Raw genomic sequence first — 19,995 nt, 5'->3', positions numbered from 1 at the left:
ATAAGTCTAACTGCTATTGCTATTGCTATATCTCAAATACACTTCTTTCCTATATACTGCCTCAGCATCATTTCCTTATCTCCTGCAAATAAAAGAGATGCCAAGAAAGAGGATATTTGAACAAAGAGGCAAACTGTGCAGCAGCAGAATGGGTAATTGTGCTGTATACCTTGACAGGGAGGGAGGCATCACAAGGAGAAAAAAAAACCCCACTAGCCCGGACAGTTTTCCTTGAAATGAACAAATGCCAATTTTTTAAACTTATGAAGCTTATAAATTAAAACATGAAATTCACTTAATAAGTATGCATTAGTTGCATATAAAATGTTATAAAGAACATAAGCGATGTATTTAAAGTATTTAAAACAAAAACTCATAGATCATTGCATCTCTTGCCACTCTCACATTCCCCTGACTGCCTTCACAATGCTGGATCCTGAAACAACATCCTTACCTGGAGGAATGTAAGAGCTGCTCTCTGAAGCACGCATTCAGCATAACAAATTTCTGCATGGATTTCTTCTAGAAAAATTAAAAAAGAAAGAAAGAAATGTTTTGAAGTTTCTCGATATAATGTGATTATTATCAATGTTGTAAAAAAAGTTTTTTTCAAGCAAGAAACTGAAGGATCACCTATTGCCACTTAAAATGCTAAGAGTCTCTTCTTCAGAATCAAGCAAGTGATATGAAGATAAAATTGTTGCCGCATCCCTGGATCAGTCGGCCTGAGGGCTGCCTACTAACAGCTCTTCTTTCTTTTTATTAAAAAAAGTACTTTTATTTTGTTTGCCTTGTGCGTCTCACATACTTCAGAACTGCCTTACACAACTAATCCATTTTTGTGCAAGCAAAACCTACTATATTTCACCAAGACAACATGCAAAGCAGGCATTCTACACTAAACTCCCATTCTTTTCTTACCTAGCAATTCTTTGGGGTAAATGCATAGTCCTCAGGTATAATTGGGACCAGAATTCCCTTTGTTAAATGATGTGGTGATAATGTGCAACATTCTATGACCACATTGTTAGTGACAGAAATCCCAGCAGTCCCAGTTGCCATCATAACCCCAGTACTGTGTGGGTCGTTAAGTGAGAACCTCATAGCAAGCAGACTAGTGAATGAGAGTTGGGGGCAAGATCTATGGGTTGAGTGGGTGCATGCTGCAGACATGCACTATGGAGAGCAGGCAGATGCTGTGGGCAGGTGAAAGATCAGTAGCCAAAAGAATACATACAGATTAAGAATTGCTCAATCTTTTTTCCCTGTATCTAAATGTTTCTCTTTAGAGATGCCTCTTATATCCAGTCTTAACAGAATGAAGGCAAATATATGTGTCCCAGGAAAATATTGCAGGATCCAGAAGTTTAGTCTACTAAGCTTTCAGACTCATGCTGGAGCCCACCAGATTGCAAGAACACAAGTGAGCAGTCAGAGCCAAACTCATTGGTAGCTTGTTTATGCAATGAATAAGGACATACATTTAATTTCACAGTTACTATGATTGTTGGCCAAGCAAATACAAAGGTAGCCAGGGAAATGATTGAAGCCTGGATAATGGAGCCCTCTGTCAGTCAACAGGAGTGCTAATTTACCACCAGCTTATTAGGTATTTAGGAGCTGAGAACTTGGCAGCACAAGGAAACAACAGTCAATGACTTAATAATCAGCCATCAACACCCCAATCAACAAACGACACACACAACCAGGCACCACATAAATACTATGCATAGAATAGGTCAAAGCATTTTATTCAGTTAGAGAGAAGTTCCCAGAGGATGGGCTCTAGCACAAATCTGAAAGCTTGGAAGATTAAATCTCTGGTTCTAATGACCCATCCAGATTAGATCCTGCAGTCTTAACAGAATAACAGAATAAGGGGGAAGGGAATAATGCAGGAAGGGACCTTGGAGGTCTTCTAGTCCAATCCCTTGCTCAGCCTGGAAATTATATACCATTTCAGAGAAATGGTTGTCCAATGTCTTCTTAAAAACCTCCAGTGCTGGAGTACCCACAACTCCAACACTAAAGGTTTTTAAGAAGAATGTATATATGTAACTATATTCTCTGACATCCAAATATCTGTTTGGGCTTAATGGACTACAATATTCTGTTTTCATCAAGGACCATGTGGATTATAATTTAAGCAAATTTTCCCCACAGCAAAGTCTTATCACCCACATATACAATAATAAGATATGGAACTGTTTCCCAAACTTAGACATATAATGCAACATCTGAAGCTTACAGTAATTCATCAGTTATATCAACAGAATACAGATGGTCAACGTACAACCAAAATTGAGCCCAAAATTTAATGACAAATTTGTTAAATGAGTATTGCCCTATTTTATGACTTTTCCTGCCACATTTGTTAAGTGAATCGCTGCAGTTGTTAAATTATTAACACGGTTGTTAAGTGAATCTGGTTTCCCCATTGACTTTGCTCATCAGAAAGTCACAAAAGGGGATCACATGACCCTGGGACACTATAACCATCATAAATATGATATAGTTGCCAAGCATCCAAATTTGATTCACGTGACTTTGGGGATGCTATAATGGTTGTAAGTGTTAAAAATGGTCATAGGTCACTTTTTTTAGTACCATTGTAACTTTGAACAGTCACTAAATTAATTGTTGTAAGTGGAGGACTACCTGTAATATAACAGAGTACTGCTTGTTTACCTTCAGTTAATTGTTCAAGATTCTGTTTGCACACTAAATTGTTGAAAGAGTCTGCTACAGAAGACTTTTTCCGAAACCTAAAGAAAAATTATAGAGGCTGAAGATTTAAAGTATACTTACAATACTGTAGTTAAGCAAATAATTCAGAAATATAATTGATACACATTCTGGAATGCATAATATTGGATTTATGAATTTCTGATTTTTCTCAAAACTGAAATATATTTTCCAAATTGATTGAATCGATAATTCCTGACAACTATAGGACATGATGACTAGTGCTAACAGGAACCCTAGTTTAAAATACTGAGCATAGCAGATCTGTAATCCCTTCTCCTGTAGAGAAAATGAATCTCATAGGTTAATACTATATATATTTAAAGGTAAATCTCATTTAATTCATTGAAATTTAGTATTTAATAAAAGCACATAGAAGTTTATTCTGAAGTCAAAACATCACCTGTCTTTTTCTTCAATACTTTTGAAAGATACTCTTCAATAGTCTTGCTACTTTTCTTCACTTTGTAAGTTTCATACCTTTTATAGGAAGTCCTCAATTTATGACTGTAATGAAAGCTGCCTATTATGGTCACACATCATGACAGTTGTCAAGCCAGTCTAATTCTTCTTTTTTTATTAAAAAAAAGCAAAATGTGAAAATATTACAAAGCTATGATGGAGAGTAGAGATCAACCTTTATGGATCCACCATATATTTCCTTCTTGTCTTCCTTGCCTGATGTCTTTGATTTTATTTGCTAATCATTTTCTAACTCTTTCCTGTAATTTGCATAATAAGATTTATGTGAAAGAGAATAGCGTGTATATATGCAGGCTCCTAAAAAAGAATATTGGGCTTTTAAAATATGTTTCCAATTAACACTATTGTAAGGGACACAGTGGCTCAGTGGCTAAGATGCTGAGCTTGTCGATCAGAAGGTCAGCAGTTCAGCGGTTCGAATCCCTAGTGCCCCGTAATGGAGTGAGCTCCAGTTACTTGTCCCAGCTACTGCCAACCTAGCAGTTCAAAAGCACGTAAAAAATGCAAGTAGAAAAATAGGGACCATTTTGGTGGGAAGGTAACAGTGCTCTATGCGCCTTTGGTGTTTAGTCATGCCAGCCACAGGACCATAGAGATGTCTTCAGACAGTGCTGGCTCTTCAGCTTAGAAACGGAGATGAGCACCACCCTAGAGCCGGAAATGACTAGCACGCATGTGCGGGGGAACCTTTACCTTTAATAGCATCTTAGAGAGCCAGCTTGTGATTATAGTGATTAAGGCACTAAACTAGAAACTGGGAAACAGTGAATCCTAGTCCCACCTTGGGCAGAAACTCAGCTGGGTTACCTTGGCCAGTCACTTATTCTTGGCCCTAGGAAGAAGGCAATGGCAACCACTTCTGAAAAACTTTGCCAAGAGAACTTCAGGGACTTGTCCAGGCAGTCTTCATTGGACATGACTAAACAGAAGGAAAAAAATAGCATCTTATGTACTAGTATAATTATTGCATTTTATGTGCTTACTTCTGACATATAACTTGAGCTTCTTCCATTGTATTTCCAGCATTCAATATGTCCCTGGAGTCAAAGGTCATCATGGCCTGAATTTCCAAAATGGTAGCATAAGTCAGAGCATGATACATGCTATCCTTTTTTCTATAGGAGAGAAGTTAGAGAAATATGTACACAAGGCCCAAAAGTAGCACAAGAAAAGAAAGAAACTTGTCTTTAAAGAAACTACAGGAGCATTAAAGGCAGTGCTATCTAAAACTGTAAAATCTATCCTATTTTATAAATTAAATTTCATACTGGGAATCACATCTATTTATTTTAGGATACAGTGTTGAGATATCATAGACGTAGAGGAAGAAAGGCTAACAAAATATTACAGATACGGTTTTCCACATGAACCTGATGCCTAAAGAATAGTTTGTGCCTTTCTTTCATTTTATTTCTAATAATATGCTTGGAAACAAAACAGACATTTCTTTTCATCCTGCAAAAACATACTGAAAGGTAGACACTTTCACTAAAAACATGGCACAAAATGCCATTTTTATGCTCCCATTAGAAGCATGAAGGGGATGAGGTTTACATTTTGTTAAAGGTTAGTCTTCCCTACAGGATTTCCTGGTTATATTTCTTTTTAATTTAGCATGCAATATTTACAAAGCATTTTTTAAATGCTCTTTTTAAAATTTCTGTTGATTTGCTTAATAGATTTGCTTAATTTCTGTATGTTTGTCTGCCTGTACTGGGTCACAATGGCTGATCTAAAGCATTCTCAAAGAATAGCTGCAGTATTTTTTTGGCTATCATTCTTTGATCAGTTTGTTCATTTGCTGATAAATTACTTACAAGAATTATTGCACTCATATGGACATCTAGATATTTACATGATAAAATTGGAAACGGCAGGACCAGAAACTGGATTTTATTAGCCACAAATAATATAACTACAAAGACAAATCTCCAGATTCAATAATACAGAGGCCTGTCTAGATTTTCTTCTCTGTATTTTAAGTATTCCCTCTTCTTCTCTATTAATCCTATTTTCCCCTCTATGAATCCTTTAAAGAGTCCAAAAGATGCCGTTCATGTAATTTATTCAGTAATTTATTATCCCCAAAGAGTTGCTCCAGTTCTTTCATGTATCATTCCTTAATTTGAAGTAGCAGTGAGATTAGTGTTCTTGCATTCTGCAATGTTCTATTTAACATAGATACCAATAGGGTAAAATGTTAATTAAATGAGCTTCTTTAAGTAAAGGAAAGGAACATCCATTATCTGAAACACTTAATTACGTTAGATACAGCATAGTCAGCTATACTTTGGGGAATATCATACACTGGGAAACAAAAGATGGGCTTGTGTGATTCTTAAAGAGGTCTTGAACTGAAGCTAATTACAATAATCCCTAAAGTATATTCCCTATAACACAAGCATTTCCATATCACACTGATGGTACTATAAATTTAAAGTTGTTATTTGCCCATCAGTTCCTTATAATACAAAATATTCTTAACACAATATTTATATTTTAAAATAGTGGGTGATTAAACAAAAATATATAAATTAGAGTAATGCACATTTTAATTTATAATTATAGAATATGCATAATATAGAAAGCCTATTATGTCCCTTGGACTGCAAGGCAATCAAACCAGTCAGTCTTAGAGGAGATCAACGCTGACTGCTCTTTAGAAAGCTAGATCCTGAAGATGAAATTCAAATACCTACTTTGGCCACTTAATGAGAAGGAAGGACTGGAGCCTAATGCTGGAGCCTAATGCTGGGAACTATTGGAGGGCCAATAGTTCCAGCATTAGGCTCCTCACTGGAGCCTAATGCTGGGAACTATTGAGGGCCAAAGAAGAAAGGGATGACAGAGAATGAGGTGGCAGGATGGAGTCACTGAAGCAGTCGGTGTGAGCTTAAATGGTCTCCGGGCAATAGTAGAGGACAGGAAGGCCTGGAGGAACGTTGTCCATGGGGTCGCGATGGGTGGGACACAATTTCGCAACTAACAACAACATTAAGTATCAAATCATGTATCTTGTTTTGTTTTTGAAAGTTTACATTTTACTATTTTATAAATTCTTATGTCTGTGTTGTATGCCTATTACTAGCCTGGTCTTGTATATTTTTATTTGAATGAATCAAGTATTTTAATGGGGAGGACTTGTAAATAATAGACTAAAAGGAACTCTGTTGAAGGTGAAAGTAGAGCTTGCAAAAGGCAGTCTGCTACTCAAAACTTTTTTTTTTAAACAAAGATTATGTCAACAATGTCAACACACAATGACAACCTAGTGCAAACTGGTGGTGAAAAAATTGAAGAAACAACAGATGTTTTCTTTTTAGGATTAAAAATTCACTAGGATTATAGTGTGATCATGAAATAAAATGATATTTGCTATTTGGGAGAAGGAATGTTAGAAATCTAGACCAAAAAAAAATGAGACATCATAGACAATAAAGGAATGTTTTCTGAAGGCCAGGATTTTCTCAGTTGCAAGACTGCAGATTACATATTAAAATTCATGAGCAAATCTTATCAGGATTGTCCTTAAACCTGTTTTCTCCCCATCCAAACCCAAACAGTCCCTAAACACTGGATATAGGTAATCCTCGATTTATGGCCAAAATTGGAACTGGAACGTTTGTCCCTAAGCAATGAAAATGAGTTAAACCCAGTGTGATTTTTTTTTGGCTGCAGTCATTAAGCAAATCATTGTGATCATTAAGCAAATCTGGTTTACCCACAGACTTTGCTTGTAGAAACCAGCTGGGAAGATCACAAATGGTGATCATGTGATCCTAAGACTGTGCAACCAATACATGCCAGTTGTTAAGTACCCAAATTTTGATCATGTCTACAGGGACCCTGTAACTGTCATAAATGGAAGGACTGATCGTAAGTCACTTTTTTAGCACAATCATAACTTTAAATGTCCTTAAACAAATGGTTGTAAGTTGAGGACTACCTGTATTGACAGTATCATGTGGATGGCCCAGGTTGGGATGTATAATTGGGTATCATCTGCATACTTATGGTGCCAGACTCTAAACCAATGGATGAATTTATCCAGTGGTTTCATGTAGTTGTTAAACAGGAAGAGAGAAATAGATAGAATAGAATAGAATTTTTTATTGGCCAAGTGTGATTGGACACACAAGGAATTTGTCTTGGTGCATATGCTCTCAGTGTACATAAAAGAAAAGATACGTTCATCAAGGTACAACATTTACAACACAATTGATGGTCAATATATCAATATAAATCATAAGGATTGCCAGCAACAAAGTTACAGTCATACAGTCATAAGTGGAAAGAGATTGGTGATGGGAACTATGAGAAGATTAATAGTAGTGCAGATTTAGTAAATAGTTTGACAGTGTTGAGGGAATTATTTGAGCAGAGTGATGGCCTTCGGGAAAAAACTGTTCTTGTGTCTAGTTGTTCTGGTGTGCAGTGTTCTGAACCTCCATATAGGTGAGGGGCCACAGGCACAACCTCCCTCTTTCAGTTAGCACCTACTGAAACAAGTCACATGGGAAGGGAATCAAAGAATATAGTGCCTCTTATCCCAATATTCTCAGTCAGTCCAAAAGGGTACCCTAGATTGACAATATTAAATGCTGCTTAAAGATCAAGGAACACAAGGATGGATACACACCTCTCTCCAGATTCTGCCAAATATTATCAACGAGTAAAACCAATGCTGTATCTTATTTAGACTGAAATGGGTCTAAATAATCTGCTTCCTTCCAGATCCTCTGCAATTTTTGTCTCACCACCTCCTCAACTAAAGAATGGACAGTAGTTATCCAGAACTGTTGTTATTAATGATCCTAGGAAGGGGTGGGGAAATACCAACCCATCCTTCAAGAAATGCTGGAGCATAAAAGAGGCTGAATTAAGAAAACCTTGAATGGTCATGCTGATTATGGTTCAGAATTATGGCCCTTCAAGATAGATTTGGGAAGTCATAAACTTGGCTTCAATTTGTTTTTAGCAATTATAATTACTTTGTTCTGAAGGAAAAGAACTACATTGCTTCTATACCTCATATATTTCAGTAGATGTGATTAGATTTTCTCTGCACCAAAGTACACCACTGATATAATGAAGCTAATGTCTATTTAAATTTATCTAGAAGACTTTAAAAATACATAATAATACAATATACAACTTGATCTTGATAAATTTAATGTCCATATTTTCAGCCAGACATTCCAATCAATATTTTTAGTTTCATCAAGAGCTGCAACTTTTTTTCGGATTCAAATCACAATATCCAACAATCTAATAAACGGGTTTAATGTTTAAGTAATCACAATCTAATAAGCAAGTTTAATGCTTACTGCTGGCTACTATTTACTAAAATGAAAGTCTCAATCTACATTTTACATTTGTCTCTCTTTCATGGCATCTAAAGGATATTTCTATGTTTTTATTTGATAACCACCTGCCATTTAACAAGATGTTTTAGTTATAAATCAGAATTCCACAAGTTCACAAGTATTTGAGCCGTGGTGGCACAGTGGTTAGTATGTAGTACTGCAGGCTACTTCTGCTGACTGCAGGCTGCAATTTGGCAGATCAAATCTCACCAGGCTCAAGCTTGACTGAAGATAGGATCACCCCTATTTCCACAATCCATGCTGATGAAGTCAAAGATCCATCAATTTGAATTTACAGAATTCTGGCACAGAGAAATTCTTGTATCAAATTCTTCTAAATCTGTTTGTGCAAGGGAAAATAAGAAGATGGGCCAGTTTGTAGCTATGGAAATAATCTTATTTCTACTGCCTATGACTTTTTTCTCTATCAACTGATAAAATATTATAGTAGCAGATTTAAATTAGCATATATTAATTAGTGTAATTAGTTGGAAATAGTGCAATGAGCAGAAAGGTTTTTTGCAGCCTTTCAAAATAGTTTCCTTGAGGCAATTTTCAATCAAAATTAAACCAGTACTTGCATCATAACACAACTCCAAAATAAAGATTATTATCTATTTAATTATTATCCATTTAACAAACCTAATTTCTTCATACCTAAGTGCTGTGTAAAACAAGCGTCTTTGGCTAAACCCCCCCAAATCCAGGATGATACTATGATCTGATGAATAGTAACTAAAAATACAAACACACTGAAAATATACTGAGCACTCCATTGAGTACTGACGCCATCTATTGCAATTGCTGATGCCAGTTTTACTAATTATTTTTGGAATTAAATAATTAGAAAATATAAACAGAATAATAATTGACTTTCACAGAGGCATCTGTCTACATAATATCTGACCAAGAATTTCTGAAATACGTGTTAGGTATTATTCAGGTTCCTTATAAACATGAATTTTGCATTATTTTAAAAGAATGTTGGACTGTTTTTACACATGGATTTGGTGCTGTGAAAGAGTAGTAATTGTGTAATACTATTTTGGACGAACTACACAGAAGGTTGATTTTAAAAAAGAAAGTCAGGTTCTCCTACTTATGTATTGCTGGTTCTATTAATATTGGGGACATTACTGTTTTACTACATCTTCTCACAGAGAATAGTTTCATGTGGCCTTAAATCAGGGGTGAAATCTACTTACCTTCCTTACCGGTTCGGAAGTACACGCGTCACATGAGTGCGCACACCCTCTGCACACGCACAAAACCTTTCTGCGCATGCGCAGAGGGCACAAAACACAGCCAGGCGGGTGAGCAGAGCCTCACACTGCGATTGCTACCGGTTCTCCGAACCACCAGCCAAGATCGCTACCAAATCAGGCAATCCGGTCTGAACCGGGAGCATTTTACCCCTGCCTTAAATGCTGTTATTACTATGATGGGTAGGGGAGGGAGGCACTGCTACTTTACCTACTTCTTTCTGGCCACGCATGAGCTGTTTCCACTTGCCACCAGCACTGATGTTCTGCTGAAGCATTAAGTCAAAGGCATTGCTTTTAGTCACTATCAACAACTCCCCTTTGCTTCAATTTGTGTTCTTTCTTTGCACTTGTCAGCTGCACTATTTTAGTTATATATTTCTTTCATAATAAGACCTGTGTTAGGAAGCAGCCTGATCAGTCATATACATGAAATACTTCCTTTCTTGCAGACTGTTGGGCAATTTGTCATGCAATTTTTAAAAAGGAGGTTTTTTAAGACTAAAGATGCCATTTCAATGATCCACTTGCATTGGCCCTAATGTGCTCCATCCCATGCCAAGGACTGACTGATAATTGTTTTCCTGCTAGTAGGTGAAGCTTGATAAGATGGGAAATATTGGGGGATCCATCTACTGGTTTCCTTAATTTGTCTCACATTCAAACAGTAAGGACAGTATTAGACAGCAGAAGAAGTCAACAGCGATCAGGGAAGTAAATTTTATGCCAACAGACTTTTCTGTCAGTTCAAGGACTTTTGGAAAGCACTTTAATATGGCCATCTGGTTGGAACTCTTACACAAGGATAGTCCATTCCAGCTGCTCACATCCCTCTCTTACATCTCCACAGGCAATCAGCCAAAATCCCCAGTGGCAACAATTTTAGCCATCTGCAGTGTCATACAGAAACAAGTCAGGCTGCAGTAACATCTTTTGATATATATTTATATTTTCTATCATGTGTCTCGGGATTGAAAAAAAAAATTCTTCAATATAGAGAAACATTATGAGCAAGCATCAACATAAATTTCATAAATACTGTATATTCAACAGACAGTTGGAGTTAGATAACAACAGAACAGAACAGAATGCAATGCAATGCAATATTTGACCAAGTCTGATTAGACACACAAGGAATTTGTCTCCGGTGCAGAAGCTCTCAGTGTACATACAAAGTGACAGAGTAATAATCATCATTATAATGATACCAATAAGAGAGGTAGTAGAGAAGATGAGAATGATAATAATAATACTACAACATGGGTCAATATATTTAGACATTTTACTGTATGTTTCACGAAGTGCAATAAAACATCTCTTCTTCCTATTTAGTCTTCCTTACCAATCTGATAAATTAATCAAAGCATTTAAAGCTATCTTCTCAATACTTCACTATAATTATTGTTATCATTTGCTTTTAACATTCCCCACAATATAACATAATTCACGTTTTTCCCCAGAACACACAATGTCAATATGCTCCTTCACTCTACAGCTATCAGTGACTTTCCACAGGTTCTGCATCAATAGAAACTGATACAGTACCATCCCAGTACTGGAAAGTATACCATAAATTACATCCAGCCCTCCAGATTTATATATATCACTGTTTAAATTCTGGATAAATACCTTTTTAAATTTATTTGTATTTGTTTGCAACTAAATCGGAAATATAAACAACTTCTAATAAGACACAGAAAATTCTCCCGGACAAAATTATAATCTGCTAACTTTACAAGTTATCATAATCGTCACCTTTATTGTCTGTTTTTATATCATTCAGTGTGTTTTTAGTGCATTTAACTGTACACTAATTATGTGTTTCAAGATATGTATTTGAACCTTGGGAATATTGAAATATCCCAAAGTTTGCATTATTTAGATTTTTACAACACATCTATAGATATCATAAAAATGATACATCAGAAGAAAAATATATAAAATGTACATATTTGAGTAAAATATATCAAAAATGTTTTTTTTTCTTATGGGAAAATCCGTTTACAAATGAAGTACAAAAAGTAGGGAGTTGTTGCAGTAAATTTGGGAAGTACACAGGTTAATAGAGAATTTAACTCTGGTGCCAAATTGATTCTAATAGATGTAAACCCTATGGTTCATATGCAGATTTGCAAACATGATATTCGTAAATTGCAATACAATTCTATCTTAGAATATTACTGTTATTGGGAGGCAAACATCTGAACAGTTTTATCACTGGTGAATTAAACAACAGGCTACCAAAAATCTTCACCTAGCAGTTCTAATTAATACTAATCTCTAGGAGCTCTTGTTTCCTAATTTCAAGAAAGTAAGGTTTAAAATTGTTAATTGTATTGGGGAAAATCAGATTCTCATTTTTCTATAAGAAGAAGCTTTCAGATTTAAAAGAGGAGATGGTAAAATATTGAAATTTTCTGTTTTTACTAGGATTGAGGAATTTTTTCAGTTGTTCCTTATTTTTTCTTAACTACACTGTATGTATTATAGAGTTTATACTACAACATTCATGTTTCTTAATTTAAAATAGAAGGGAAACATGTCATCAGTTCAATCATGTTTTGGAGAAATGGGAATGAATGGCCACCTATGTGTCCCTGTTGGCTAAAGACCGGGGTGTCTTTAGGGTCAGATCAACAACCTCAGAAGGATAAGCACAATTAGGCAATTTAAATCCATTCTCTTTAAATGTGCTTTGCACATGTAAAATGTTACCGGGCTCTGATCATCTGGTCAAGACCAGCATTCTGACGTCACTGTCATTCTGCAGATTCCATAGCTCAGATTCCTCAATTCTGACCAAAATTATTAATAAAAGCATGCTAGACCTTGAAGACAGCAATGCAATTTCATATTCAAATATTCTTTCTAGTTTTTCTAATCTTTGAGACAATTTCTGCAATTAGGTGTAAATCTACTTAATACTATTATTATATGTTTGTCATATACTAAGTAGTTAAGGACACCTATTCAAATGTTTTGTTATAATCAATATACACTTCATTTAATATATCCATGTAATCCAGTACATTACATCAAACCCAGGAAAGTAATTTACCAGAAATTATTGTTGACAAATCCATGTTAGCTAATACTAACTGCTGTTATTATCAACATGTTTGAAATTCTTAATTTCTGAAGTCTGATTAAACATTCCCTGTCTCTAAATCCTATAATTATATATGTTGATTTAACCAGAAGAGGGAAGATAGAAGCAGTGGCTCACTTAGTTTGTAGAGAAGCAAGGGCATCTTGGAACTTGTTATTCAGAAAGAAATTCACGGCTACCATACATTCACTGAGAGCAACATTTAGATCTGTTGTAGAAGATCTGAGGAGGGAAAAAAAAGAATGAATACTAAGTTTTCTGGCAGAATCAAGAAACATTTTGTGCATGAGAAAGCAACACAATAACAATCAGAATGTAATCTCCACAGATTAACAAAATTTAATTCCTTTTGCTTACTTTAATGTCACATTTTATATACTGTATTTGTTTTACTTGTTGTTAATGGCCTGAAATGCTTATATAAGAACACAGGCTATAAACTTAATAATATAATGAAATGAAATAAGGTCATTTAAAGCTGATTTACTAATCTAATACAGCAAGACAGCCTAAAACTGCTGGAATCAATCCACATACCAGCTCTACTCTCGCACTTCAAAGCAGACAGCTTCCAGCTGCTGAGTGGACAGATGTACTCACCATTCTCAATAAATTGGCTGTTTAGGAAAAAAAAATTCAAGAGTCTCTCAATTTGAATAAATTCTAAATGAATAGTTGGTTTCACAAATTTATCTCACAAGAAGATAAATATTTATGTTTATTTTAAGAAGACAACAATTATACCCAATTTTCTGCTTCTTGCCTAGCATAACTACCTGTGCATTGTCTTTGCGAGTTTTTGGAATGCAGTCTTTCAGTATATTTTCCAACTCCTTGAGCATTTCGTAAGACCGCATTATTAAAATCTGGCAACAAATAAGATAGCACAGGGGTGAAATCTACTTACCTTCCTTACCGGTTTGGAAGTGCGCATGCATGCATATCACATGCACGTGCAGACCTGTGCATGTGCAAAACCTTCTGCGCATGCGCAGAAGGTAAAAAAAACAGGAAGTAATGACACCCGGGCGAATGGCTACCGGATGGCTGAACTACCGGCTATGATCACTCCCAGATCGTGCGATCCGGTCCGATCCAGGAGCATTTCACCCCTGAGATAGCACCAATTTCTATTTTTCATTGAAAAAGATGAAAAAAATCAAGATGATTTAAACTTTTAGAAAACATCCTCTAAACTCAATAATGCCCCTTTGATGCTAATGCATCTTGTAGTTACCAAGTGCCAAATATAGGCCAAAAATGTAACTTCCAGATGCCTAGGGATTTACAGATTTATTTTCACATAAACTTCCATGGCTCCCAATACATTTCATCAGATCGATGTCACCAGATCTCCAAATGAAACTTTAAACATGAAAACTAGCATTATGAATTGGTCCCAGAAGGCTATTGCCAATCAGTACAGCTATAGAACTGTGATTTAAGATGTAACAGATGTCCTCCAATAGTATGCTCTGTATCAGTTTTAATTTCTAGTTCATTTTATAAGGCATAGAGTAGTTTAAACATGTGGTGATAAGGATGTAACTGACTGCTGCAAGGTTTTCCTGGACCAGAATAAGATACAATGGCAGCTCCAGTCTATACTGCTCTATTAAGGGCCGTAATCCAGGACATTTACCAGTCCTCAATGTGACCTTATATAAAGTAGAGCTGTCACTGGAACTGAATTAGAGCCGGACAACTTGGAACTGTTTCTTTATCTTACTATGATTCAACTGAGCATGAAGAAAAACAAATTAACAAATCAAAAAAAAATGTTTATCTATGACATACATTCCCGAACTGGATGACTATTTTATAATACAATGTGTTGAGAAGATCACTGCTATATAATGAGAAAACAGGATTAAATTCTCTAACTATTTTAGCTTTAGTTTTATTTATTATTTATTTATTTATTTATTAATCATATTTATATACCGCCCTATCTCCCGAAGGACTCAGGGCGGTTTACAGGCACTTAAAAATACATAACACAAATACAATATAAAAACAATTAAAAAACTTATTCTAAAGCCCGTTATTAAAATATAAAAACAGAACCCAATTAAAACCCATAAATTTAAAATCTAGCTCAGTCCTGCACAATTAAATAGGTATGTTTTAAGCCCGCGGCGGAAGGTCCGGAGGTCCAGCTGGCGAAGTCCGGGGTAGTTCGTTCCAGAGGTGGGAGCCCCACAGAGAAGGCCCTTCCCTGGGCGTCGCCAGGCGACATTGCCTCGCTGACGGCACCCTGAGGAGACCCTCTCTATGAGGCGCACGGGTCGGTGAGAGGTATTCGGTAGCAGTAGGCGGTCCCGTAAATAACCCGCCCAATGCCATGGAGCGCTTTAAAGGTGGTCACCAGAACCTTGAAGCGCACCCGAAGGCCACAGGTAGCCAGTGCAGTCTGCGCAGGATGGGTGTCATCACGGGAGCCACGAGGGGCTCCGTCTATCACCAGCGCAGCCGCATTCTGGACTAACTGTAGCCTCGGATGCCCTTCAAGGGAGCCCCATGTAGAGCATTGCAGTAATCCAGGCGAGTCGTCACGAGTGCGTGGGTGACCGTGCATAGGGCATCCCGGTCCAGAAAGGGGCGCAACTGGCGTACCAGGCGAACCTGGTAAAACGCTCTCCTGGAGACGGCCGTCAAATGATCTTCTAGAGACAGCCGTTCATCCAGGAGGGCGCCTAAGTTGCGAACCCTCTCCATCGGGGCCACTGACTCGCCACCGATGGTCAGCTGCGGATTTAGCTGACTGTGCGGGATGCCGGCACCCACAGCCACTCTGTCTTGGCGGGATTGAGCTTGAGCCTGTTTCTCCCCATCCAGACCCGTACGGCCTCCAGACACCGGGACAGCACTTCGATGGCTTCGTTGGGGTGGTCCGGTGTAGAGAAGTACAGCTGGGTGTCATCCGCATACAGCTGGTACTTCACACCAAAACCACTGATGACCCCACCCAGCGGCTTCATGTAGATGTTAAACAGTAGGGGCGAGAGGATCGACCCCTGCGGCACCCCACAAGTGAGGCGCCTCGGGGCCGACCTCTGCCCCCCTGTCAACACCGACTGCGACCGGTCGGAGAGATAGGAGGAGAACCACCGATAAACGGTGCCTCCCACTCCCAATCCCTCCAACCGGCGCAGCAGGATACCATGGTCGATGGTATCGAAAGCCGCTGAGAGGTCTAATAGGACCAGGGCAGAGGAACAACCCCTATCCCTGGCCCTCCAGAGATCATCCACCAACGCGACCAAAGCCGTCTCCGTGCTGTAACCGGGCCGGAAACCGGACTGGAACAGGTCTAGATAAACAGTTTCATCCAGGTGTAAGGGAAACTGATATGCCACCATACTCTCTACAACCTTCGCCGCGAAGCGAAGGTTGGAGACCGGACGATAATTACCTAAAACAGCCGGGTCCAGGGAAGGCTTCTTAAGGAGGGGCCTCACCACCGCCTCTTTCAAGGCGGCCGGGAAGACGCCCTCCACCAAAGAAGCGATCGTAATCGCCTGGAGCCAGCCTCGTGTCACCTCCCGGGTGGCCAGCACCAGCCAGGAGGGGCACGGGTCCAGTAAACACGTGGTGGCATTCAGCCTACCCAACAACCTGTCCATGTCCTCGGGAGCCACAGGGTCAAACTCATCCCAGACAATATCGCCAAGACCACCCTCGAACATCTCACCCGCGTCACCGCAATCTTGGTCCAGACCATCCCGAAGCTGAACGATTTTATCGTATAGATAACCGTTAAACTCCTCAGCACGTCCCTGCAACGGGTCATCCCGCTCCCCCTGGTGTAGGAGGGAGCGAGTCACCCGAAACAGGGCGGCTGGGCGGTTATCTGCCGATGCAATGAGGGAGGAGGCGTAGCTACGCCTCGCTTCCCTCAATGCCACTAGGTAAGTCCTAGTATAGGACTTCACTAGTGTCCGATCAGCTTCCGAACGGCTAGACCTCCAGGAACTCTCTAGGCGTCTTCTCCGGCGCTTCATCCCCCTCAGCTCCTCGGAGAACCAAGGGCGGTTGGGACCTGCGCCGGGTCAGAGGCCGCAAAGGCACGACACGGTCTAAGGCCCCGCGGCCCGTTCCCAGGCGCAACAAGTTCCTCAACCGAGCCGTGAGCCAGACCCTCAGGAAATGGCCCAAGCTCCGTCCGGAACCCATCCGGGTCCATCAGGCGCCTGGGACGGAACCAGCGTGTCGGCTCCGTCTCCCTGCGGTGGTGAATGGCGGTCAGAAAGTCCAGGCGAAGAAGAGTGATCTGACCATGACAAAGGTTCAATGACTATTTCCTTTAAGTCCAGATCTCTCAACCACTGACCAGAGACAAAAATCAGGTCCAGAGTGCCACCCCCAATGTGAGTAGGGCCATCAACTACTTGGGTCAGGTCCAAGGCCGTCATGGAAGCCATGAACTCCCGAGCTGCCGTCGATGACGAGCCGGAAGATGGCAAGTTAAAGTCCCCCATGACTAAAAGTCTGGGGTCTCAACTGCCACCCCAGCCAGCACCTCCAGGAGCTCGGGCAGGCGGCTGTCACGCAGCAAGGAGCCAGGTGCGTGACCAGCAAGCCCATCTGACACCTATGACCCCACCTCACAAAGAGGATTCACACCCGGCAATCTGAGGTACAGTGGTCTCCCTCGGCTCTAGACTCTCTTTAATAACAACCGCCACCCCCACCCCTACCCTGGGCCTCGGCTGATGGAATGCACGGAAACCCGGTGGGCACATCTCGACCAGGGCACGCCCCTTCAGTGCCCAACCAGGTCTCCGTGCGCCTATAATATCCGCGGCACCCCTGAATCTGATCATGTATTAGGGGCCTTATTGGCCACGGACCGTCGTTGCATAACATCAGGCGAAGGCCCAGGCTCTGAGGGTCTTGACCATCCGGGAACGGGAGAAGGAGGGGATCGGGCGCACGATCGCCAGCAGACAGGGACCGCGCACCCCCCCAGAACGATGCGGTCCCCCCCTTCCGCCATATCTGCCCCTCCCACTTACCGTGCAAATGGAACCACCCTCACCAAAAGGAACGTAATCCCCTATAACCTCCGAACCCATTACTGAACCGCCACGAGCGCAAGGACTGGCTCCCCACCCGGCGGGCTACTCCCAATACCCGCCCTAACCTCCCACCCCCTCCCGACGGGTTCTCTCCCCTACCCGTGAATCCCTCCCCTCCCAACCCTTAAAATCCCCATTAAAACTCCCCTTAAAAAATTTCTTAAAACAACTAATTAAAAAGCCCCTAAGCCTCCTATTTTTAGCATGCCACCTCTCGGGGCTCCAAAGCCCGTCCTCAAGGTGGGCCCTCGATAGTATGGAGGGCCAAACCCGCGAGAGAGGGGCGTCTCGCAGGGCAAGAAGGTCAGCCGCCGTAAACGTTCGCATCACCAAGAAAGTCCGGCAGGAGACCCATCCTGGGCCGGTCAAGATGGTAACAGATGATACAGTGACCACAACCGGTCTGTCAGTCAGTCCTGATGGGAAGCAGTCAATAGTGATCCTCGTGGGGTAGAAAACAAAACCATTCATTCAGATGAATGCAAAAGTTTTAGATGCAAAAGTGTCTTTATAATTTAATTTTTCCAGGATTGCTCTTGGAACAGAGCCCAAAGAAACTGAAATACTGATTTGGGGCCATTTAAGTACTGCATGCCCATGGGATATTCAGTTCCATTTATGCTTTTGTGCCATAATTTTTGTGTCTTTTTGTACCCTGATCCGGTGGCTCAGAGGCTAGGACGTTGAGCTTCTTGATGGAAAGGTCGGCAGCTCGGCGGTTCGAATCCCTAGTGCTGCCATGTAACGGGGTGAGTTCCTATTACTTGTCCCAGCTTCTGCCAACCTAGCAGTTTCGAAAGCACATAAAAAGGCAAGTAGAAAAAATAGGGACCACCTTTGGTGGGAAGGTAACAGCGTTCCGTGCACCTTTGGCGTTGAGTCATGCCAGCCACATGACCACGGAGACATCTTTGGACAGCGCTGGCTCTTTGGCTTCGAAACGGAGATGAGCACCGCCCCCTAGAGTCGGCAACGACTAGCATGTATGTGCGAGGGGAACCTTTACCTTTACCTTTATGCTTTTGTGCACCATAAGAGCACTTTAAAAGGAAAAGGTCTAGCTTGACGTGAGAGAAATTCCTCACAGCTCCTCCCTTCCCTGTTGCTTTATATCAGGGGTCTCCAACCTTGGTCCCTTTAAGACTTGTGGACTTCAACTCCAGCAAAGCTGGCTGAGGAACTCTGGGAGTTGAAGTCCACAAGTCTTAAAGGGACCAAGGTTGGAGACCCCTGCTTTATATGTTCTCCACCTGCTTACACCAATTTTACTGTGGAGAGAAAAGCAGAAATTTCCAGCCTAGGTTTGCACGTGTGTGTGTGTGTGAATAAAACAAAGGAACATGAGAGAGAGGGGAGGCATGCAGATTTGGTTTCCAGGTTTGGGCTGCTTGGAGACACAATATGAAATAACTATTTTAATGAAATGAAGAATATGTTTCCCTTTAAGCTAAATAGCTTAAGCAGTTGAAATCTAATAGAAATAGCAGCTGGCTAGCTAGATGTGCCTGAAATTACAGCAGGTGATATAGGTGAAACGAAGGCCTTGACAAGGTTAGGAGAATCAGCAGCACTTGAGGAGTCAAAACCAGGGATTATCCAGCAACAGTCAGGCTTTTGAAGAGGCTTGTCAACAGATTTGGCCTGGGAGGCCAGAAACAGGCCAACAGGAAGGGCCAGGCAGTACAGAGTCCTCAACTTATAACCACAATTGAGCCCAAAAATGTCCATTGCTAGGACAGTTAAGTGAGTTTTGCCCCCTTTTACGACCTTTCTCGCCAACCTTGTCAAGTGAATCGCTGCAGTTGTTAAATTAGTAACATGGTTTGCTAAGTGAATCTGGCTTCCCCCTTTGCCTTTGCTTGTCAGAAGGTTGCAAAAAGTGATCGCATGACACTGGGACACTGCAACCATCGTAAACATGAATCGGTTACCCAGCATCCAAATTTTGA

The 19,995-nt window shown here is 40.3% G+C and overlaps 1 protein-coding gene across 4 annotated transcripts in view; it reads right to left on the bottom strand.

Annotated features, from left to right (window-relative positions):
- The window catches only part of TTC39A (tetratricopeptide repeat domain 39A), a 59,257-nt gene that overhangs the window by 33,372 nt on the left and 5,890 nt on the right, over positions 1–19,995 (bottom strand). For 3 of the 4 annotated variants that reach the window (XR_009154550.1, XM_058178024.1, XM_058178026.1), the window contains exons 2-5: positions 13,083–13,187; positions 4,212–4,343; positions 2,689–2,765; positions 455–522 (exon numbers count right to left, since the gene is read on the bottom strand). Coding sequence is in view for 3 of the 4 variants with exons in the window: in XM_058178024.1 (XP_058034007.1) it covers positions 455–522; positions 2,689–2,765; positions 4,212–4,343; positions 13,083–13,187 (382 nt within the window). In the remaining variant the exon portion in view is untranslated. Of the gene's footprint in view, positions 1–454; positions 523–2,688; positions 2,766–4,211; positions 4,344–8,804; positions 8,935–13,082; positions 13,188–19,995 lie in introns of all 4 variants that reach the window. The other variant, XM_058178025.1, reaches the window with a different exon arrangement.

Source organism: Ahaetulla prasina, chromosome 3, assembly GCF_028640845.1.
Source record: "Ahaetulla prasina isolate Xishuangbanna chromosome 3, ASM2864084v1, whole genome shotgun sequence".
Lineage (NCBI taxonomy): Eukaryota > Metazoa > Chordata > Lepidosauria > Squamata > Colubridae > Ahaetulla > Ahaetulla prasina.
The sequence above is the reverse complement of the archived record's forward strand: the minus strand, read 5'-3'. Positions and strand labels throughout refer to the sequence as shown.